Source organism: Lynx canadensis, chromosome C1 (assembly GCF_007474595.2).
Source record: "Lynx canadensis isolate LIC74 chromosome C1, mLynCan4.pri.v2, whole genome shotgun sequence".
In the NCBI taxonomy this organism is placed as follows: Eukaryota; Metazoa; Chordata; class Mammalia; order Carnivora; family Felidae; genus Lynx; species Lynx canadensis.
This window is the reverse complement of record NC_044310.1, coordinates 96,996,833-97,021,262: the sequence shown is the minus strand read 5'-3', so window position 1 is coordinate 97,021,262 and position 24,430 is coordinate 96,996,833. Positions and strand designations below refer to the sequence as shown.

At 39.0% G+C, this 24,430-nt stretch overlaps 1 protein-coding gene across 7 annotated transcripts in view; it reads right to left on the bottom strand.

Annotated features, from left to right (window-relative positions):
* Positions 1-24,430, bottom strand: part of HIPK1 (homeodomain interacting protein kinase 1) — a 52,588-nt gene that overhangs the window by 5,022 nt on the left and 23,136 nt on the right. Inside the window, exons 3-16 of one of the 7 annotated variants that reach the window (XM_030326387.1) lie at positions 17,302-17,421; positions 16,405-16,491; positions 15,526-15,710; positions 15,045-15,207; positions 13,897-14,122; positions 9,658-9,779; positions 8,609-8,743; positions 5,825-5,967; positions 5,244-5,426; positions 4,556-4,762; positions 2,768-3,009; positions 1,036-1,166; positions 259-364; positions 114-128 (exon numbers count right to left, since the gene is read on the bottom strand). In XM_030326387.1, coding sequence (XP_030182247.1) covers positions 260-364; positions 1,036-1,166; positions 2,768-3,009; positions 4,556-4,762; positions 5,244-5,426; positions 5,825-5,967; positions 8,609-8,743; positions 9,658-9,779; positions 13,897-14,122; positions 15,045-15,207; positions 15,526-15,710; positions 16,405-16,491; positions 17,302-17,421 — 2,049 coding nt within the window. In that variant the 3' untranslated portion in view covers positions 114-128; position 259. The other 6 variants (XR_003971010.1, XM_030326386.1, XM_030326389.1 and 3 more) reach the window with 6 other exon arrangements.

The window sequence follows — 24,430 nt, the reverse complement described above, 5'->3', positions numbered from 1 at the left end:
CAAAGGCCAAGTTGAGAGCTGAGGTTCTAACTTGTACTGCTCCTGGGCTGCCACAGCACAGAATCTCCCAGCCTGGCAATGCCGTCAGAAGTCAGCCTTCATCCCTCCACCTCTCAGCAGAACAGATCCTAACCCAGCCCAGATAGCAGCAGTCTGCTCTTAAGTGTGACAGAGGCAAGGGGTTGGGGGGGCGGGGAGGGATCGAGAGGTCACAGGGTTACCCACTCCTGCAAGTCAGTACCTGTTGACTCAACTCACCCTATTCTGGCGCCAGTGAATTTGAATTTTTCCTAACCTTTCTTTCTTGCCATTGTTTTCTTTTGTTCTCCTCTAAGTTCTTCATATCCCTCTTGGCTTGTGGAGCCTAAAACACATGCACTAACTCGAACTTACATTTGCACTTGCATGTGCTTTTCTCTCTCACACACACAACACATACTCACTCACAGTTACCCCCTCATATACACACTTTCTCACCACTGGTAGACATCATACAAGCACCGGAATTTTAGCTGAGGAAAGAGTGAATAGTGCCCTTCCCTGCTGCATCGGAGAATCGGATAGTAGGGGGCAGGGGGGGCGGGGGGGGGGGGGAGGAAGCAAATCCCAGACTCAAGCCAACACATAGGACTAGAACCAGTTTTTCACTGTCTCTTGCCTCAAGTAATCAGTGTGAGGCTCAGGTTATTTTTGACCTGGGAGATAAAGGAAGAGAATTTGGTCTCAAAGCATGTGGTAGTACAGAACTAGGCACGGACTAAAGTATCTGAAGCTTTCTGAATGCTAGACATTTCTCTAAGCTTCCGGGATAGACTGGCAAAATCCAACAGAAATCCTGGAATGTACATCAACACACTTCTAGAGGGAATAGAGACACAGCACACGCAGGTATGACGCAGGCCACAGAACACCAAACTGACTGACACAAGAGGGGCTTCATCTGGGTTTATTCAGCAGTCCAGCCAGAAGCAGGGTTCTCCAGAGAGTAACAATAGGGAGGGCCCCAAACAGAAGGCAGCAGCCCCTAGCGCTTACCTGGCTAAGGTTGAGTGGCTGTGCTGCACTGGTCCCCCCGCGTTGAGCTCGATACCCTGTGGGAGTGATACAGCATCCAGATGACTGCCCGCTCACTGAGGCCACTGGCTTGGACTTACTGCTCAGGAGACCTGAAAACGGGTCAGACCTGACTTAGTTATGAGTAGACATCTGCTCGGCAGAGTTGAGTTAAACCTCAGATGGCATCACGTTAATCAGTTCAGGTTTGTACAAAGTTTGCAAGAGTTAAGGTTTCGTGTATATCTTATTTCCTCAATTACATTTACACCAGAGAAACAAAAACTATACAACCCATTTCTTTTCTGTCTTGCTACAAAGCTCCATAAAGGGTCTTCGAAAGGGTCACTTTCGTAAATATTATCTAATCTCCTGTAACGTGCAAGGCACTACTGGAAATACAAAAACCAGTAGGACATGGTCCCTACCCACAAGGGGCCTAGAGTCTTATGGAGGAAGGGGTTAAACAAGTATAGACATGACAATCGGAAGCTGAGTAAGATGCTGGTAATACTTAGGACATTTAGGTGTCAAAGGGGCTTTGAAACAAGGCTAGATCTTTTTGGGCACTCACTATCTTCAAATTCTAAGAAACTGCAGGGCAGTTAGCTTTAAGCAAGATCAAGGTCAACCTGTTGCTTCCTTCTGCAGTCCCACCAGGAACACTGGAGCATTTACTCAAGGATTTGTGGAGTAGCCCATATTCTTTGGACCCAACAGTGTAAAGAGCTCCTAACAATGTTGTTCAGTAGCCTGGCATCAGGAAGTTCTGCCTTGTCTGCAATGGGACAGCTGCCTATTTCTGAACCCTGTTTGTGTCTCCGGCAGTAGCATAATTCACAGTAAGTCACCAACTCATGTAAGTGCAGCACAGATGGCTATACTGGCACCAAAAACTGAAGCTCGTAGAGAGCTGCCCCTGTCTAGAGCTGCCTAGACAAGAACTACACTTCCCGGGCCCCCTGGCCTCTAGGTGGGGCCATGTGATTAGTTTCCACTCTTTCCAGGGCTAAAGAGGTAAAGAAATGTGGGTCCCTCCTCCAAACTCTTTCTCCTTCTCATTGGAGGCTGAGGATTTCTGGGCTCTGATCCTTAACTCACCACAGGCCCATCCAGAAGGAGCACTAGCACTGGGAAGTCATGTGAGGAAGAAGCGAACTTCTATTATGTCCCCAAGGGAAATGTGGGGCTTGCTGTTACAACTAGCTTTACCTGATAACTGGACCAGAGAGGCTGAGCCCAGCACCTAACTGCAAAAAGGATGGTGGAAATTAGGTTGATAATAAAAACCACAAAAGTATCACTGCTATGACACTGGGTAAGAAAAGATCTAAGTACATATCATTTTCTTAAAAGATCTTTTGCAGTCATTTTTAATATTATCAGTTCCTAGTCACACTGGATTGTCAAATTCAAATTACCTGTGGCAAAAAAAAAAACTGCCTGCTAATTCTTCTGGCCATACAATGGCTCTGGTCTGCCTTCTCCCACCAACAGTGAGTATATTTCTGGGACTACAAAATTCACTTTTATGTTAATCCAAACAAAATAAACATAGTATGATAAACTGATTGCCAAAAACAATTTCACACGACAAGCAACTGATTTCTGAATTAAGTAACTGGTCTCTACTATTGGCATAAGTAGGTCATAGCAACATATTAAGGGTACACACGTCAAAGGAGAATTCAACTGTAGCTGTGAAGATGCTCACCTGAGGCCTGGGTTGCTACTGTGCAGTCACCAAGCTGAGTTTTCAGAGGAGGCACAATGATGGTGCGGGTGCCAGCGCCATCCCCCACAACTCTGCCGGGCCCCTCCACAAGGGGTCCACTATTGCCCCGGAGAGCACTCAGGGTATCAGTGGAATACGGGCTGCTCAAGGAAGAGTCAGAGTCTGGAGAATCATTGACAGTGACATAACTGATGACATTAGACCTTGCCTTCAGGCCAGAGCTGAGGAGAAGAAAATACGTGAAAATTCAACCCATTTCTGGCAGTGTTTCTTTGATAATCTCCGGTCCTCCCATGATGACAATGATGATGACGACGACTATGACAGTAGAATAATTCTAGCAGCAGCAAACTTCTGAGTGCTTATCATGCATCAGGCACTATGCTTACACTCTACATACTGTCTCACCGAATCCTCACAACACTTCTATGAAGTTGGTACTATCACCCCCGTTTTTCAGATGAGGAACCTGAAGCACAGAGAGATTAAGACACTTGGCCAAGGTCACTCAGTGATGAGCGGTAGAGCCAGGATTCAGAGCTGGGACACAATGATGCCAGCACACGTCTCCTACACCTCTTCCATGGCCCCTTAGCCATTTCCGCTCCTGATTGTCTCCACAGTATTCTTCAGGCACCACTCTTCCCCACAGCATCCTGCTAGGCCGTAAATGGTACCTTAGTATGTCTAGTCAAACTTCTCACCACACTTTTTTTTTTAAGTACTTTCACAAACTGAACCCCACCTTCCTAATTTTCCTGATTTTTTTTCAGTAGGCTTGGCTCCAGTCAAAGCCATCCTGCTGGGTTATATAATTTTTGCCACTATAAGGCCACTTTTCCTCACTGGAAAGTTTAGTTTTCTTCCCCAGATCAGTTCAGAAACCGCTTTCAAAACTTCAAGTCCACTTGCCATTTGTAAATACCATGTGTAAACAGCTCTCTTGAAGTACTTCATTCTAAATTTGCTCTCTAATTTCATTTAAGCTTCATTTATATATAACTTTGTAAAGTCTCATAAGTTACTGCCATGTGTGAATCCTACTTCCTCAGGGAAACACAGGGTTATTCTCTCTTCTCTCCTCTAACACTAAAGGACCAATGAAGAAAGCAACATAGAACAATCAAAGCAGTTAACTATGCTAGCACTAAGAGAGAGGGGCATGTAACAGTTCTTGAACGTATCCACTCTCTCTTGGTTAACTGCCCAGTTAAGAACTTGGATTAAGGTGCTGACATAAGAGGAAATTATCTGGTACTTATATTCTTCAATTTTCAGACCATACGGCAGAAGGAGACAAAGAAGGTAGCCCTACTCAAAGTTCCACCTCTTCCAAAGAGGCCTTTGCAGATTAAGAAATTACAAATAACTTCCTATCTACTGGTTTGTTTCACTGTTGTTTATATGCTTCTGCTATGGCATCTATTTTCAGACTCTAAAGGTCCTTAAAAGCAGGGGATCATGTCTATGGTATAATGTGCATTCCAAACCAGAGTAGCTGAATATGAAGCAACTTAATATCCACTTCCTAGCCAACATAACTGAAAGACTGACGCTCAGTCTTGGAACATGTCAACGACATGTCAGCCAACATGATGCTCAGTTATGGAAACTTGAGTGTTCTGACTCATGCGTCCAAGGCCATGCTTCCGAATACCTTTTTTCAGTCCTTCCTTTCAATAGCCCAAACACCTGCCGGGAGCCACGAGTCTAAGACTTAAGGGTAGGAGCCACTGAGCCAGGGAACCATTTACCTATCTTACTTACCTATTGGGCTTATACTTGTTGTCCTCTTCCTCATCAGTGTCACTGCGGATGGTGATGACACTCACAGGAGGGCTGGGAGTATCTGGAATGATGATTGGCTGATGCTGATCTGAGACAGGGACTAGAGAGTTATAAGAAGATGTGGTACGGAGGGGACTGCTCCCAACCAGAGAATAGACTTGAGAAGGCAGAACATCCAGAGAGGACCTGTGGAAAAAGGTCACAAGAAAGACCGCTCAGTTCTTGACCCCCAAAACTATCCATCTTTCCCTAGAACTCTTTCCAGCTTGCTTTTTGATTCCTTTTTTACCTGATCATTAAGCCAATACACTTAACTACAGAAGTTCCAATAACAAACTAACCGCTCTAGTCAGGATTTCCAGGGACAACAACCCTAAAATACAACACACGTTTTGGGTATGCCCATGGTTAAATCTCATCCTGTAGAGTGGCCAGAAAAACAGACACATTGGCCTAAAGAAGGCCTGGGTTCAGAGGGGCAGCAGAGAGAGGCTCTGCATATCCAGGACACACCTGATACGCGTGTCCAAGCAGAAAGGTTAGCTCCAGCACAGATGGCAGCTACCTGCTGCTTCACACCACAAGCATCTGTACCACAGCGCTTTAAATGCTGGCAGCATCTCTCTCGTACTGGCGATTTTGACCACCAGCTCTCACACAGACTTACTTAGAAGAGACTGGAGCAGACTGCTTATTCTTCTTTGAAGGGAGGGAACCGGATTGCTGTTGTCTGACAACATGGGCAACACCAACATTCAGGGGCTGAGCAGTGGCCAGCGTCACATGGTTCGTCAGCAAGGACGGCTGCTGCATGATAGTGCTGTACTGGCTGCCATGAGAGTGGGCATTCCTGTATCAACAGAAGCACACACAGAAGACTGAATGCCTAAAACACTGGGACATGAGGACCAAACAGGCATTAAAAGCAATTAAAACAACCAAACAGCGCTGCATTTTATTTTTAAAATTGGGCACCTGGACTACAAGGCTCTAAGTTTTCACCATATGGTTTCTTATTGCGTAAGTCTTTAAATCTGAAGTAAACGATTCCTGATCTCGGAACCTACTATCTTCCTGTATTCAAAGTTTTCTCATTACCCCATCTCCGAGACTGATAAGGTTCTTTTCTTAAAGAATCTGAAACAGAGATACATCTCTCTTTTATCTTCGTCCCAGTCATCATCAAGCACTCCTACCCTAAGGGAACTACGCTTGCAAATATCCCAGAGAGGAACACAGGATACTTGCCTCCAGTCTGTGAGCTGCTGGCCACTGCCCATGGCCTCTGGAATCACTGCTGTGGGCTGGACAGAGTTGTGCAGAGCTACCCCAGGCAACTGTTGCCAAGTTGAAGGCAGGAGAATTTGTTGGGTTCCTCCAGGCCAAGCCTGCTGCAAGGAAACACACACAAAAAGATCCAGACTTGACTCATTCTTGGCTTTTTCTTTTGTTTTTTAGATGAAAGAAAAATTCATATCTTTAAAGAAGTTGCTTGTAGATTGTTAACTTGCAGAGATCAAAAAAGAAAAGTCAGAGGGGCTCAAGGTTACAAGTCTTGTGAAAAGGGAAAGAGAACATGTTGCTTTCTCTCAGCCACCTCTATAACATGACCACCAGGGTATTAAAGAAAAGAGGATCCCTGTGGTTAAGAGTTCCTATTATACTATAGAGCAAAGGAGTCCGAAAGTTCAGAGGTAAGCTCTGGTTAAACGATGGAGTAGCATTTTTGCAACGATTCTAACAATATCCCTAGAAAGAGTTAAGACAGCTCCCTTGAGATTAAAAATAAGAATTTAAAATTTTACGTGCCAATCAGTTAAGACATGAGGTCAATTCAACCCATAAAACAGAGGGGAAAATTGTGCCTTTTTAAAAGGGTAGAACTTGGAAAATGGAGCCAGATGTGGATGACCAAAGGCCAAAATCCTTTGGCCAACAAGCTTATGCCAACAAAAGAAGGCTAACTTCATCATATACGGCCACGTGATAAATTAAATAAGGCAGCAATTAAAATATTTATGAAATAGATGCAGAGAGCACCATATTTTGTTCTTAATAGTTACCTAAAATATACTGTTTAAGGTATCATCTGCAGAAACATACTTCAACATAAAAACTAATCACTATAAGAAAATACATCATTTCTAGTTTTTAACAAGCACTTGCCATAGACAGCAACAAATATGTTTTCTGAACTTCTTACAGAAATTCTGGCATTTTCTGAAAAAAAGGGGAACAGATTTGAAAGTTTCCTTTTTAAACTCAAATTCTACAGTACAATCACCTACAATGCTTGGGTACATATGGTTCTTTTCTTGAATTTCAAACTGCAAGGCCATCAACACACTGTTTTAAAAATATTTCTGCAAGTAACAGATCCACTTGTTACAAATACCGGTTCCAAACAAGAAGCCTTCAAAGCAGAGAAACTGCAAACACGTCTGCTATCATAAGCAGAATTTAAAACAAAATAAAACATAACAAAAAATAAGAGAAGTATGTTAAGTCACACCATGCGTCTTTCCATAAGCCAACACCTGCACAAGACAAAGCATGTAGTTTAATACAGAGCAAGAAATAACATTCCAACGTGAGGCAGAAATCTGGCGTTCCAAGCGACGAACTGTTTTGACAGAGGAAGAACAAAAATATGCAAAGCTTAGCAAATGACTAGTGCAAACTTAAGAGAAGCAGCAAAGGAGAAGTATCAACTGACATTCTCAAAACTATAGGTGAGCAAGTTAAAACCAGTGGCTTGGATCAATCAAGCTGGAAATATATCTAACTTCCCTGCACTCAGGTTTTATGCTTATGCTATAATTCATGTGGAAGTGGACAAAGACTTTTAAACTAAAAACCAAACAAACTCCAACAACCAAAGTGTGTCTCCGGAAGTGTTTACACTCACACGAATCCTTAAGAAACAACAAAAGAAATGTAAAGCCACTTTGAAAGATGTAGATATCAGTATTCAATAGTATCAATAAGGTTTTCAAAAGCTTTCCTACTTTTCAATTTCAAATAATGAAATGCCGGATGTCCAATAAACAATTCTAACTCCCCCAAATAAACCAAAACACATCCAAAGATCACTCTAAAGGTTACAAATCCTGAAATACACCTCAAAGTCCTACTTGTTTTTCCTATCTCTAAGCCCCATACTACTACATTTGCTGCTGTATTTAATAACTTTTCCCCAGGACTTTTAGTAACAAAGGTCTTGTATTTGCATAAAGTTTTTCAGCCATATTTTTGCCTTTGTATAAAGACCTATTTGTAAGATAATTAATTTCTCCATAAACTCCTAAAAATGAGCTCACCTTTAATCTCAACCAACAAATGAAATATCTAAAAAGATTCTAAAGGGGATATCTTTACATGGAAAATATAAGCTGCCACACAGATCACAAGTGGCAAAAAGAGTTATCTTCATATGTTCGTTATTAGGAAAGTTAACATCAACTGGTAAAGCAATACATTAAGAGCATCTTAAACATTTCTACGTGCACAAAAGTTTTAGAAGCTTAAAATAGCAAATAAAGAAGGAAGCTAACTTGCCAAGGAGTTCAAATTTTGGCCATCCGGATACCTGTAGCCGAGCCAAACTAAAAGCCATTTCCTTCATTCTCAGGGATCAGAGGGTAAAAGGGCAGAAAACAGATAAGTCTTGAAGCTCTTCTGAGGCTATACCAAGAGCTTTTATCACACTAGGCTGGCAAAGAAGAATAAAGGGACCTGGCTCCTTACAGAGCCACACTGAGTATCAGAGTCAAACAGTGCTTCAGGAAATGTTGGGGAGGAAAACAATGAGACATTAAAGATGTAGCAAGAACACAGCCACAAGATGGCACATGCTTCCATGCCCTCTGCAAAGACTAAGTTAAAAAAATTTTTGTTTGAAAAATGAGAAAAACCAGAAGAAAACAGAACAAAAACAAACAGGAAAAAAAAAAAGAAAAGAAAAGAAAGAAAGAAAGAAAGAAAGAAACCAAAGAAACTCCGTTAGTAACACAATCAAGTGAGGGGAATTACCAGTACAGCGGCAGTCTGTTCAACCAGCGCCGGCCGGCCGGCTGCGCAGCTCAGAGTAAAGGGCACCGCGTACTGCGGTGTGATGGTGGCTACTTGAGGGTGAAGAGTTGCTACCATTAGTGGTGTACAGCTTCCCTGAAACGTAGATTAGGCAGGTGAGTGAAACAAACACGGAGGCAGGTCATCTGGATTCAGAAGGGTTTCTCACTCCCCCCAAGATATTACCAACAAGTAGGAATTTCGTATCACCTAAAATGCACGTACAAACACAGCCTTCCCCTTCAGCTCTGCACAGCATCAGCCCAGTGGGTCAAATGTCAGTGGCCTAAAGCAATAAAGTACGGGAATCCTTCTTGGGCCAGATTCAGAGGATCAGTTAAAACTCCGTCAACAAAGGCACCTATTAAGAATTCCCCTTCTTCCTCCTTACAAAATAAGGGTTTTGGACTTCCAGATTTCCTGTGTGTCATGGGCCACAAACATTTACACATAGAAAATTGAAAATGTGGTATCTGTTGCTTATATGAATATTTCATGATTCTCTTGCCTGTCTTAGTTGCATGTTCCATGGCACATAGAAAGTGTTAATAAGGCTTTCTACAGCCTAGTTAAACACACAGAATGAAGGAATTGCAATACTCGAGGAGGCATCCTGAGATGATCCAGCCTCTCCGCCATGATGTAATTCTGAAAGAGTGAGCGAAGGGGACACTAAAGGGAACCAAAGGGGAACGCTTCGCATTTAGAATCAAGATGTTGCTATGTATGTACAAAAAATTAACTTCATCCCACAAATCTGAGGCAATTCACTCAGAACATGATTTCTCAAGGTCTGGGTATTTATCCACATAAATTTAAGGAAGACACCAGTAGAGCTACAATAGTGTTAGGTATGAGTCATCATTCTATTAGAGGTTTCACTTGAAGTCCACTGAATCATGACCAAGAAAGATCTTACAGTCAAAGCAAATACCATCTTCCAGGACAAAATATCTGATTCTCAGTAGTGCTTCAGCAACATCGAGTATCCAAGCTGCTACGGCTTTTACCTGCGTAAGAACTCCTGACTGTATCTGTAGTGGCTGAGCAGCTGGCGCCTGGGGTACAATCGGCACCGCGTTATCCATCCTCACAGGGAACCCAGAATGCTTTGTTGTTGCTTGTAGTCCAGCTGTAGAAAACACCACCACAGTTAAACTGCTTTGCTGGGTCTGCGGTGTTGTTTGTTTAGGGGCTTTTGTTTGTTTTTAGTTTTTCTGTTCAAATAATCCATCACCCAGGTTAGCTGTACACACTTAAGACAAAGGAGTTTCATAGAAGTCTAGGGAGTTAAGAAAAGGGAGACTGGTTTGGCTCCCTTCAGGTTAAATTAATGGGAAAATGTTTGATACAAGAACGGATGGTTTAAGGGAACTCTAAAATTATTTTTTACCCTACAACACTTATAATACTCATCCTATTCCCATTAATAGCATAGGCAAAAGCAAACAAAAAACCTATACTTAAGTTGCATTCACCTTTTAATTCATTGGGGGAGGGAAAAAACTTGGATTTTTTAAATGTAATTTATTAAAAGCAACGACTTGAATATAATTTTAACTTTTGCTTAATTATGACTCTTAGTTAAGAAAAAATACGAAAAGCTCAAAAATTTATCACCTGAGTTATGAGTTACCCTTTGAAGATGTTTTACCTTACTCCTCAGAAAATATAACCCAGTTAACAAGTTACTTACACATTTTATCTTTAACTGGTATGCGGACTGAAGAAATTATAACCCAGGATAAAAAATATTAAAAAGGAGTCATTTTGGTTTACAGAAACACTTTTTTCTACTTATTTTAGAAATCTACTTTTGCTATTGACAGCTTTTTAGTAAGGCTCTTCTGCAACTAACTATGCAGAGGTAAGAAAATTAAGAACTTTTTGCTGCCTTTAAAACAGTGACCATATCTATCTTTTTATTCATTATGCTCTGAGCACAAATGCTGAATAAATCCTTCCTACAAATCAGAATTTCTCATTCAGAAGCAAAGATATTTCTCCTTCTTGTCAAGCGTTGAGAAGAGACACTTCAACTTCCTTTTAAACCTGCCCTATCTGCCTGGGTGGCTCAGTCGGTTAAGTGTCTGACTCCAGCTCTGGTTATGATCTCACAGTTTGTGAGTTCCAGCCCCATGCAGTGTCGGGCTCTGTGCTGACAGCTCAGAGCCTGGAGCCTGCTTCGGAATCCGTGTCTCCCTCTCTCTCTGTTCTTCCCAGCTCATGCTCTGTCTCTCTCTCCTTCAAAAATAAATACAAATTTAAAAAAAAAGCTTTTTAAACCTGCCCTACCAAAACCCTCAATGTGGAGAATTTAAGTTTCTATTACCCACTAATGGAAGTTTCTCTAATTCACTAATTCCTGCATTTTTGTTAAGTGGGGACACAAACATTTTATTTTAATTAGAGATCTTCTTCAGTGACATTTTCTAACCCATCGCTAATTTCTCTCAACATTGTTATGGAGATGCCAAATAAGCATAACTCCTAAACTCTAACACTGTAGGTTTTCAGCAAGTCTTCTAATTTTCTATTTCAGTGACTTACAAGTATTTTAGAAGATCTCATTCTGGAAAACACAATCCAGGAATACACAAAGTAAGAGAGACAAGTCAAATCAGAATTAAAACACTCTTAACAATAACTTTTTTTAAAAAGTGCTTCTTACATAAAAATAAAAGGTAACAAATCCAGATACTCACATAAAAAAATCTGCCAGCTATTCTTCATAAGGCTATGCTATCTAATAGGAAAGCTAAGCAACATCAAAATTCTTGTCTAAATTCCCACAACACTACAAGACAACATTATTGTCATAGACCTCCTACAACTGGGCAGGAACAAAGGAGGTAAAATTTAGGAAGAAATGTTCATGATAGAAGTTCACCTAGGAGTCCCAGAATAATGAAGTAAAAGGGGACAAAATTACAGAATAATAGTTACCACTGAGCAAAATGTAGATCTATTTTGGGCAATCAGAATAGTACAGAAAGTAATATTTATAGTACTGACCTACAAATGTAACTAAATAAGTAACAGATTGCTATTGTAATTTAGGCTAAACCACAGCAGTTAAGCTAGTTTAAAACTAGCTTCTTCAGGAAACTACAAGTGGAAACAACCAATTACTAAAAGTAACACTTTTGGAAGGTTCTCCCTGAACCCTGAACTAAGAAATGATTAAAGTTTTGATTTGTTTTGTTTTGTTTTGTTTTTGATGAATACAACTTGTTAAATAAAAAGCCATGGAAAGTATGGGAGGAAGAATAAAACTGTCAAGAATAAAATTGATGAGGGTCTATTTTTCTCTAAGTATAGCATCTTAGAGCAGATGGTAAAAGAAAAGGAGGCAACCTGGAATATAGGACTGCTGGGCAGAATCCAGCATACGGCTGTGGGTGCAAATCAACTGACAACTCTTCACAGCAGAGTTTAAATACTGAGAGGTGGTACAGAATACTTCAAAATGCATAAGCTACCCCACCACCTGGGTTCAAACCCCAGGTGCATAACCCCACCGCCTGGGTTCAAATTGCAATTCCACCACTAACTAGTTATTAAGTCTTTAGGCAGATGAGAGAATCATGCTCAATTTGCTCATGTATAATCGGACATAATGACACTGGGTCACTTCCTAGGGTTGTTTGTGAGGGTGAATTAAATACATGTAGAAGCAGTCAGAACATTATGTGGCATGTAGTAGTATGTATCAACTATCATCATCCTCATTACCTTAATTTAAAAACCCTTTGATTTGGAAATTTTACAATTTGCTCTACCTAGCTCCTCAGATTATTTAGACTTCCTAAGGAGAAAAAAATTTCCAAAGCTTATACTTACCTAATTACATCAAAAGTAGTTATACCACTTCTCCCCTCCATACCCAGTTTATATTTCATTTTGTTAAAGGAACTAAGAAGTTCTGCCTCATGTCATAAATATCATCTGAGAAGCAGCAGAAAACTTCAAAGTCCCACATCTGAAAACTGTTCCCATGAGATTCACTTTGGAAAAGATGAGGGGGAGGAATGTGGCTAGTTTGCTAAATTCAGTAGAAGAATCACTCAACATATGACAACCCAAAGTATAGAATTTACTACTATGCAGCATACACAGAAAATAATTTGGTAAGTTAGGCTAAATTTGCATTTACGGGTTTTGAATCTGCTCCTCCGCTCTCCCTGTGGTTTCTCCCTGGTTTACATCGCTATCGCTCTCCTGTCCTCCTGGTAATCTCTCAGTCTCCCCTATCCCCTCTTTTCCTTCTGCTTGCTCCGACTCTGTCAGAAACCAAACAAACAAGAGAGTCACAGTCAATAAGGAACTGAAGTAAAAAGATAAAAATGCTTTTATGTAAAGTGCTATAAGAAGCCTGAATCCTGGTTTATTTCCACAGGGTATAAACCTGACTTTCTGACTTTCTGTTGGGAAAATCAAGTGTGTTGTCAGAAAATATCCCTAAAATAATGTGCCCTTTTAAATGGGTCAGCAGATCAATAAACACATCTCCCATATTTCAGGAAAAAAGGAACTGGACAGACTGAATTACAGAACAATGAAAAAAATGAGGAAGGATAGGAATGTGAAAATTTAAATCTTATTGCAACACATGGGGTCAGAGCCTCCCTCTTCAGCTATTCTGTTCCTCTGTTGGTAGGAGTTTGCAGGAACAGTATGATTCATAAGCTGAAGCAGATAATCTTAATGCATTCCCCACACAAGTACTTCAACTTGTAGAATTTTTCAGTTCAGTAAATAATGCTCTTTATTTCTGAATGTAACTCACAAGGTTTCCACATTCTTAAACATAATTTTTACATTTTAGAATAAAATTATATTTTACTTGGAAGGCTAATTTTATTTAATAATGGAATGATATAGGAAACAAAATTCAACAGAACTTCTGTTTACAACAAATTTCTTCACGCTTAATATTTCCTGCATATTGAGAGATACATGCTTATACAAGATATAGGACATTGGTAGAAGGTCTCAATGGGCAAGAAATTGATATCGGGGCAGTTCAAATAAGAAAATGTTAACTGAACTCCCATAATGTGTCAGACAGTACCAAAGTCAGATAAATAATCAATGTAAAAAGGGTAAATACACTTTGTTATAATTTCAGTTATCTTCACAGTCAGAGTTTAAACCTGTCAGAAATCAAAACTAAACAACTAGATACCCAATAAGGAACTGTCTACAGCAAGATCTGTGGGTTTGATATAACAGTTTCCCCCACTTACTTTGAAAAGCAGGTGGACATACTATAAATGTTTGTTGGAACGGATCTGTCTGAGTGCAAATTTGGGTGGTTCCAGGCTGCAAGGAAACACCCTGCTGGGCAACTCCAGGAACTGGCGCTGCAGATGATGGGTACAAAGCCGACTGGTAGTTTAGCAGTGAGACATCCGAGTTAGCCAGAGAAAGAGTAGCAGCTGCTGCAGTAGAACTGGAAGCTAGAACACTGGCCTGAAAACAAAAGGATTACAGTTGTATACTGGTATAAAATGGAAATAACAATATTTTTACACGTGCAGAATCTGCCCAGAAAAACTTAAAACAAAGTTTTAAATGTAATATTAACTGTCTTTGAAATAACTCTCTGCTCAAGAAAATTTCCCAATCTCTAAATTTAAGGCATATTGTAAGGCTGAAGAAGAAAACAAAGATTAAAAAAATGGTCCTGTACCAACTGAGGTTGTATAAACCCTTATCTCTTCTTTCTGTGCAAAAAGTTGCTGGATGTGAGATACCACCAAATCTCATTTTAAAAGTAGATCTAGCTAAGAAATTAGGAAGCTTACGCCTTCAATAACAAACAAATGTAAGTATCACCGTTTGGCAAACGAATGCAAAACCACTCTTGAAGTTAATTATTGGAAACACCAAACTGAACTCCTAGAAACAGTGAGTAGATTGGTGATTGCTAGGAACAGGGTAGCAGGTGGGAGAGAAAATGGGTGAAAGGTCAAAGGGTACAAAACTTGCAATTACAAGATGAATAAGTTCTGAGGATCTGATGTACAGCATCAAAAAATTATTGGAAACACCCTTCAATACATGTAACGAGACATATAAAACCTTTCCAACAGAAAGAGTGTCATCTGGCTAAAGTCAGTACAACTAACAGCAGTAAGTAGTACAATAGCTAGGGTCCATTTATGGGACAACCTGAGACTATGAGGGCCTGGATTAGGCCTGTGTATCTAATTTTTGGCAATGTATGACTGGTAGGTATTATCAGTCTACCCTGTCTTCCATCACTTTTGCCAAGTAGAAATTCGTAAGAAGCAACAAGATCACCAAAGCAAAGATTGGTTTATCTCAACCTGTACTGTTACTAGTTTCTACCCTTCTTAGGTTTGAGTTTCCAAAATCATTTATTAAGTACCTGATTGTGCACTGTGTTAAGCTGGTTGCTGAAGCTCATGGTTAGATTTGTGCTTGTATTTGGGGCAACGTGTGTAGTGAAGGGACTCTTGATCTGACTCACTGTATCATACATGTGAACCCTCCGCTTGCAGATCTCCATGTTCTGAAAACAAGACTTAACACTGAAAAAGAGATTAAAGATTCAGTAAAATGAATGCTGAGATTTAAACAGATAACAACCAATTCAAGATGAATGTGAATCAACATTTTTACCCAAGTATATTTAGATAAAATGAATCAAGAGTTTTTATAACCATAAAGAGAAAAAAACCATACATCTTATTTTTAATCTCATGATTTTTCAATGAGAAAGGAAAGCATCAGTGAGCCAAACATGCAAGTACCAGGAGTACCACTCACATGTGACCACTCCATTTAAGCTGTAAGATGGTAACTCAACACAGAACCACATCATGGCAAGTACCCCAGACCATACTCACTGATTGCTATGTGGAAAATCCAGAAGGTGAGTCATTGTCACAAACTGATGGTTAAGAGTTTTCAGAGGAGTAATCCTCTTATCTGCATCAATTGTTAGCATTTTTTTTAGCAGATCAATGTATTCTCTTCGATCCGCCTTCTCTGCCAACATGTCTGTTCCCTCTAGGTCTGTGGACATATTCACCTTTGAAGGAAAATTTAGAAACATTATACTTCATCACTTAATCTTGAATGCTGACACTAAACATCTGCATGACAGATTAGATAGACACATACAGATCTAGGAGAAAAACCTGAGGAAATCCTTTTTATTATAGTATAATCATTTTCACAAGTGGAAGCTCTTCTTATGCAGTCTAATTAAAATCTTCAATTTGGTAGCGTTTGAGTTTGTTGGTAGAATAAAGCTGAATGAAGTCTTGTCATTCAAAATTTGGACAAGTTAACAAAAGCGATTATTATTACTTAAATAAATAAGTTTCTATTGTTGAAAAAATTAAATAACACAGTAAGTATAAAGTGTTTAAACAGAATTTGGAACATAATAAGCACTCAACAAATGTTAGCTCTTATGTAAGTATGTATTTAACAGAGAAAATAGGAAAGAAACCTTCAGAAACGGTATTTCAAAATACTGACAGGCAACAAGACCAGTTAAAGCAAAAGCAAAGGAGAAATAATTTTAAAAGTGTTCTTGGTTAAAATTCAATGTTCTTTTAATACATGGCAGAATATTAATGAACTTTTTTCTCTAAAAAATGAAAACATACTAGAAGATAAAAGATTGAATCTATCTTTAATATAATTAATCAACAGAAGTGTGTCTCTGATTAAAGAGATACATAAATGTCTGGCTTCCTGAAATTTTCTATACTCACCTGAGCCATGTCATCTAAACAATTAAAAATGTACTTTCGAGCTTCTTTTGATTTGATTCCAGTCTCCAATTCATGTTCTTCCGGTGTCTATAAAATAGATTTTTTTAAATTCCATCCATATACTACTCTCACATTTTGTTCTAAATTAAAACCAGAATACAAAGAGACAAGTATCTATCGTCACCCTTCCAACCAGAGATGGCAAACATGGAAGTAATTTACAACCAGAAAATCTTCTTGTGGACAGATGGCACCTGGATACCTGACTACCCCTTCAACAGTGCTAAATTAAATGTGGAAACAATGACGTAGCACTGCTCCTGAGGGGTGTCATAGAAGAAGCCACATTATCATTTTTCCCTTAAAGCCACGTTCAAATGAAATTATTTCAAATGCTAACTATTTAACAGGCTCAGAGGGAGACTCACAGGGTTATGCAAATTACTCAAGAGATCTCTCAAGTTAAAGGAATAGGGTCAGAAGTAAAAAAACAGGTATTTGGATCAAGAAAATATGTAAGGCCTTAATGTGGGGAGTTAGAAAATTATGTTTTCTCACATCCGTTGAGAATTCTCTAAAAAACAGTCATTGCTAAGTTACTCTAGTTCTTCCTGTGACTCAATAGGAAGCACTATTCTCTATACTCCCTTCTCAGCTGCTGGTTCACATTTGCAAAATAACCTTAGACAAGTGAACAGGCGTTCAGTTTATTTTTTAACTAAGGATCGGATCAAATGTGTACAGTGAAATAATTTTTTCCAAGTACTTCCTCCTGTAAACACACATTCCCATCACGACCACCACCACCCCATTTCCCTCCTCCACCCCAAGAATTTAATAACTAAAAAGTTGGGAGTAAGGAGTACAGGAATGAGTAGTATAGTAGAGGAGACAGACCTTCAGCCTCCACAGCGGATACCCCAAATTTGGATCTCTGTTGAAAAACCTGGTTGTTTTTGTCCCAGCACTGAGAAGATATTCAGCGGGCAGGCCTTGTGTTTGTGAAATGTAACGAATCTGAAACATCAAAATCATTAAAACATTGATTTAGAGTGGAAAGGGGAAATATTAAAAACTTTTACACAAAGACATTACTGCTATAGCCAAGTCAATACAAATGAAATTCATCTGTAAATACATAAATATGCTAACCCACTCACAGGTTAATTCCCAAATATTTATTCAGTTATTGCCACGTTACTATATGTCACTTACCAGGAAAATTCCATTTTGAAAATTTTGTTTGTAACCATTTTTGCTTTTTTTTTTTAAGTTTACTTATTTATTTTGAGAGAGACAGCACGAGTGGGGGAGGGGCAGAGAGTGAGGGAGAGAGAATCCCAAGCAGGCTCTGTGCTGCCAGCGCAGAGCCCGACGCAGGGCTCGAACCCACAAAACTGTGAGATCATGACCTGAGCCAAAACCAAGAGTCAGATGCTTAACTGAGCCACCCAGGTGCCCCACCATTTTTGCTTTCTTGTTGACTTCTGATACAAAGTTCAGAAAACATCAGGAGATTTCTAGGACAGAAGAGAATAATTTTCAACAAACTATTCAATGGATCACCCACCAGGAGTTTTTTTTTGTTTTCTTTGTTGATACATTATCAAATTTAAAAGATTTGGAAAACATTTTTTTTTTTTAACGTTTATTTATTTTTGAGACAGAGACAGAGCATGAACGGGGGAGGGGCAGAGAGAGAAGGAGACACAGAACCAGAAGCAGGCTCCAGGCTCTGAGCCATCAGCCAAGAGCCCAACGCGGGGCTCGAACTCACGGACTGCGAGATCATGACCTGAGCCGAAGTCGGACACCCAACCAACTGAGCCACCCAGGCGCCCCGAAAACATTTTTATAAATGTCTTTCTTGGCTACTCTAGCTCCTGTCAATTGTCCCTATTCTAAACTGCCATAGAACTTCTCTCTCACACCATAAACTTAGATACTTCATTTAGCTTCTCTATCCCTACATCACTAGAGGGCAGGCACTGTGGTCACTCAATCAACATTTACTGAACACCTACTATGAACAAGGCTGGCAGTTCTCAAAGTCTTGTCTGGAGACCCCTGAGGGTCCCTAAGATCCTTTCAGGGAGTCCATGAAGCAAAAACTATTTTTAAAATAATACTAAGAAGTTATCTGCCTTTCATTCCCTTCTTACGGGTATAGAGATTTCTAGAAGGATGTGTCATTGCTCCAATGGTTAATGAAACGTGCTTGTATATACTTATGTTTTTAAAATTTCCCAGTTTTATTGTTCATATTTGTTTGCTTGCACAATTGTCATGACTCAAGAAAGCAACAGAAGAGATGATTTGCTTTTCTCTTCACTACTGAGAGTGTTACAACAGGCAATTTTTTTTTTTTTACCACCTCTTCCATATTTGAATGGCTATACTTAAGATGAAATTAGAAACGTGTAAGCAAGGAAATAAATCTTACTTCCCACCACTCCTTCTAAAAATCTTCAGTTTTAATTTCTACTGTACTATATACTAGTAGATATAAACTACACAGAGCTCTTGGAGATCCTCGCCAATTTTTTAACAGTGTAAAGCACAGGTCAGCAAACTATGGCCTATACGCCAAATCTGGCCTACCTATCAGAAAACAGCAGGATACTACTCTTAAATCTGTGGGAACTATGTAATGGGAAGCTAATACAGCATTAGCAAAACAGGAAAAAAAAACTTTTTAATGTAGATAAGAACATTTAAAAAATTTTTTTAATGTTTATTTATTCTTGAGAGACAGAGTGCGAGCAGGGGAGGGGCAAAGAGAGACGGAGACACAGAATCTGAAGCAGGCTCCAGGGTCTGAGCCATCAGCACAGAGCCTGACACTGGGCTTGAACTCATGGACCGTGAGATCATGACCTGAGCTGAAGTCAGACGCTTAACTGACTGAGCCACTCAGGTGCCCCAAAGACATTTTAAATGTGAACTTCTTTTGCATACAAAAAGGATGAAAATTTTTTTTAAATCCAGGATAAAATCTATGCAATAAAATACTACACAGACATTTAAAACGAACAAAGAAGTATAGTTATTGACCTATAAAGATATTTCACAATGTAAGTAGAAAAAGATTACAAATGAAATAATCTCACTTTTAAAAAAATTATTACAGTTCACTGATTCTAAGAGGCATATTTTTTTACACTAACATCTCTGAAATCAAGATATATCTTACAACTGATAATTATCATGGTTTAATTGGCAGCATTCTTTCTTAGAGGTACAGAAAAATGTGTATATTTCAATCAACAGTGTCTTAGATATGACCAAATAGATATTCTCCTCTATATCCATAAGTTTATTATGTAGAATAGAATTATATATAGCACATATATTCATTCATTCTTTTAGTAAGTACTTATTGAGCCAGGCATTGGTGATTTTAAAAACAGACACGGTTCCTGCTCTCATAGACCTTGCAGTCAAGTGAGGGAGACAGACACCGAATATTCAAACTTCCAGTTTGAATTGGCATTCTGAAAAAAAGAAACAGACTTCTATAAAAATACATCACAAAGGAACCTGAGTTAGATGGAGGACTGGTGAGGAAAAGCTCCTTGAGAAAGTAACACTTGAGCTAATAAATGAGTAGACACTGACTAGATGAAATGAATGGGTGGCACAGAAATTCCAGACTATGAGAACAGTATGTACATGGGCCTGTGCTAGAAAAAAGCATATTCTTAACCAGTACTGAAATGGTGCCGCTGGTGCTAGAGCACGAAAAGCAAGGAGAAATGGTGTAAGACCAATCTAGAGAAGGAGAGATAAAGGGGAAAGACAACCCATGTAGGGGTTCAGAGGCCACATGAAGGATTCAGCCCTTTATTCTAAAAGTATAAAAACCCACTGAAGAGCAGGGAGGTAGCATGATCAAATGTGTTTTGTAAAAATCACTTTGTAAAAAAACTGGAGAGAGGTCAGAATAAAGGGAGATTGTCTAGTAACCCAGGCAAGTTAACAAGACAGCCTAGAGTAGGGTAGTAGCAATGGGAGGAGGGATCTCAATCATATTATATAATTATATATTCATTTATATATTATACATTTATGTATTTATTATATACATAAAAGCATTAAAAATATTTTTAATGTTTATTTACTTTTGAAAGAGAGACAGAGCATGAGAGAGTAAGGGGCAGAGAGAGAGGCACACACAGAATCCAAAGCAGGCCCCAGGCTCTGAGCTGTTAGCAGAGCCCAACGCTGGCCTCGAACTCATGGATTGCAAGATCATGACCTGAGCCAAAGTTGGACGCTTAACTGACTGAGTCACCCAGATGCCCCTAAAAGTATTATATAATTGTTTAACTTAATATCTCTCATCATCAAATTATAGCTTCCATGAGGACAAGGACAATGTTTTATGCAGCACTGTATCCCCAGTGTCCAAAGTAGGTAATCCATAAATACATGATGAAAATCACAAATTATACATTTAAACACAAAATATGCCAAATCCTAATAGTGTTACCTCTGAAGGGTGGAACTACTAGAGATTGAAAGTTTTATCTCCTGGCCTACCGCATCTTTTCTAATTTTTCTATAGTAATGCACTTAAACACTAAAAATATTTTAAAATATTAATATTACAGGGGAGGCTGGGTGGCTCAGTCGGTTAAGCATCTGACCTCGGCTCAGGTCATAATCTCATGGTCTGTGGGTTCGAGCCTGGCATCAAGGCTTTGTGCTGACAGCTCAGAACCTGAGGCCTGTTTCGGATTCTGTGTCTCCCTCTCTCTCTGCCCCTCCCCTGCTCACACTCTGTCTCTCTCTCTCTCTCTCAAAAATAAATAAACATTAAAAAAATTTTTTTAATGTTAGTATTACAGAATTAAATTAAGTGAAAGTAGAATGGGAAGCTATCATCCAGATATTACTTTTCATATAGCTTATTAATACAGCAAAAACAAGTTTTACATTTATACAAACAAAAAGTATTACTGTCATTTGTTATTTTATTTTATTTTTATTTATTTATTTTTAATTTAATTTTTTTTGAATTTACATCCAAATTAGTTAGCACATAGTGCAACAATGATTTCAGGAGTAGATTCCTTAGTGCCCCTTACCCATTTAGCCCATCCCCCCTCCCACACCCCCTCCAGTAACCCTCAGTTTGTTCTCCATATTTATGAGTCTCTTATGCTTTGTCCCCCTCCCTGTTTTTATATTATTTTTGTTTCCCTTCCCTTATGTTCATCTGTTTTGTCTCTTAAAGTCCTCACATGAGTGAAGTCATGATTTGTGTCTCTCTCTGACTGGCTAATTTCACTTAGCACAATACCCTCCAGTTCCATCCACATAGTTGCAAATGGCAAGATTTCATTCTTTTTGATTGCCAAGTAATACTCCATTGTGTATGTATGTATGTATGTATGTATGTATACATATATATATATATATATATATATATATATATATACATACATACACACCACATCTTCTTTATCCATCGATGGACATTTGGGCTCTTTTCATACTTTGGCTATTGTCAATAGTGCTGCTATAAACAATGGGGTGCATATGTCCCTTCAAAACAGCACACCTGTATCCCTTGGACAAATACCCATTAGTGCAATTGCTGGGCTGTAGGGTAGTTCTATTTTTAGTTTTTTGAGGAACCTCCATACTAGAGTGGCTGCACCAGCTTGCATTCCCATGTCATTTGTTATCTTAAACAATTAAAATGTTTCCAACAAATTTGAAGCTATTAACTAATTAATATTTAAAGACTCACAAACATTTGCTATATAATCTCAGCTCTAGTATTTATGAAAAATCCACAGTGGATATCATACTTACAGTGAAAGACTACTTTCCCCCTAAAACTTAGAACAAGGCAAGGATGTCAGCTCTTACACTTCTATTCAACACTGTATTAGTGGTTCATTGCAAAGGAATTAGGCAAGAAAAGAAAAAAGGAATCCAGATTGGAAAGGAAGATGTAAAACTACTTTTATTTGTAGTTGGCATGATCTATAGTTACAAAATTGTAAGGAATCCATCAAAACTATTAGAACTAGAGTTCTATCAGAAAACTACTAGAGAGGTGCCTGGCTGACTCAGTCAGTAGAGCATACAGTTCTTGATCTTGGGGTCGTGAGTTCAAGCCACATGTTGGGTATAGAGATTACTTAATAAAAATAATAATAAATAACCTTTAAAAAGAAAAAAAAAGAAAGAAAATTACTAGTAATAGAGTTCAACAAAGTTGCAGAATACAAGATCAATTACAAAACTCATTGTATTTCTACACGTTAGAAATAATCTGAAAATAAAATTAAGAAAATAATTCCATTCACCACAGCCAACAAAACAACAACAAAAAAACCCAGAATACTTAGAAATAAAAGAAATGTAGGGGTACCTGGGTGGCTTAGCTGGTTAAGTGTCCAACTCTTGATTTTGGCTCAGGAAATGATCTCACAGTTTGTGGGATCAAGCCCCGAGTCAGGCTGTGTGTGCTGACAACAAAGAGCCTGCCTGGGATTCTCTCTCTCTCCCTCTCTCTTTCTCTGTCCCTCCCCTGCTCACTCAGATGTGTGCGCACTTTCTCTCAAAATAAATCAACATTAAAAAAAAAAAACAAATGTAAAACCTATATTCTGAAAATTACAAAAAGCTGCCAAAGAAAACCTAAAAAAAATCTGGTCACATTTATGGATCAGAAGACAGTATTGTTAAGATGCTGATACTTTCCAGGGGCGCCTGGGTGGCGCAGTCGGTTAAGCGTCCGACTTCAGCCAGGTCACGATCTCGCGGTCCGTGAGTTCGAGCCCCGCGTCGGGCTCTGGGCTGATGGCTCGGAGCCTGGAGCCTGTTTCCGATTCTGTGTCTCCCTCTCTCTCTGCCCCTCCCCCGTTCATGCTCTGTCTCTCTCTGTCCCAAAAATAAATAAAAACGTTGAAAAAAAAATTAAAAAAAAAAGATGCTGATACTTTCCAGAAATTCAATGCACTCACTACTAAAACAAAAACAAAAACAAAAAAAAACAAGAAAAAATAAAAAACAAGAAAAAAACCCAATGACTTTTTTTGCAGGAAAAAAAATTCTAAAATTCATATGGAATCACAAGGGACCCCAAATAGCCAAAACAATCTTAAAAAAGAACAAAGTTAGAGGCTTCACACTCCCTGGTTTCAAAACCGACTACAAAGCTATAGTAACCAAAACAACGCAGTACCAGCATAAAGACAGATATAAGATACAGATCAATGGAACAGAATTGACAGTCCAGAAATAAATCATTGTATTTATGGTCAACTGAGTTTTGATATGGATGCTAAGACCTAGCTAAGATCTTAGCTTTCTCTGCTAAGATCTAGCAGAGAAAGAATAGTCTTGTAGCAAATGGTGCTGGAAAAACTGAATATCCACATGCAAAATACTGAAAGTGAACCCTTGCTTTATTCTATGTTGAAAAATCAATTTAAAATGGCTCAAACATCTAAATGCAAGAGACAAAACTATACCTCTCAGAAGAAAACACAGGAGAAATCTCATGACTTTGGATTTAGTAATAATTTCTTGGATATGATACCACAAGTACAAGTAACAAAAGGAAGAACAAACTGGTCTTCATCAAAATTAAAAACTTTTGTGCAAACAATGCTATCAACTTAGTGAAAAGGCAACTCCAAGGAACGAGAGAAAAGTTTTGCAAATTATATATCTAATTAGGGATCAATACCCAGAATATATAAAAACTCCTACAACTCAACAACAATAAACAGCCCAATTCAAAAACGGGCAATGGACTTAAGTAAACTTCTCTAGAGGAGATAAACCAGGTATCCCCTGGGGTGCACTTGAGTGAGGGAAGGGCAAAGAGAGAAGAGAGAGAATCAATCCCCAGTGGGCTCTGTGCGGTCACTTCACATCCATAAGGATGGCTGCTATCTTTAAAAAAAAAAGAAAAGAAAAGAAAAGAAAAGAAAAAAGTAAAATAACCAGTGTTAGCAAGGATGTAGAGAAATTGAAACTCCTGTGTATTGCTGGTAGGAAT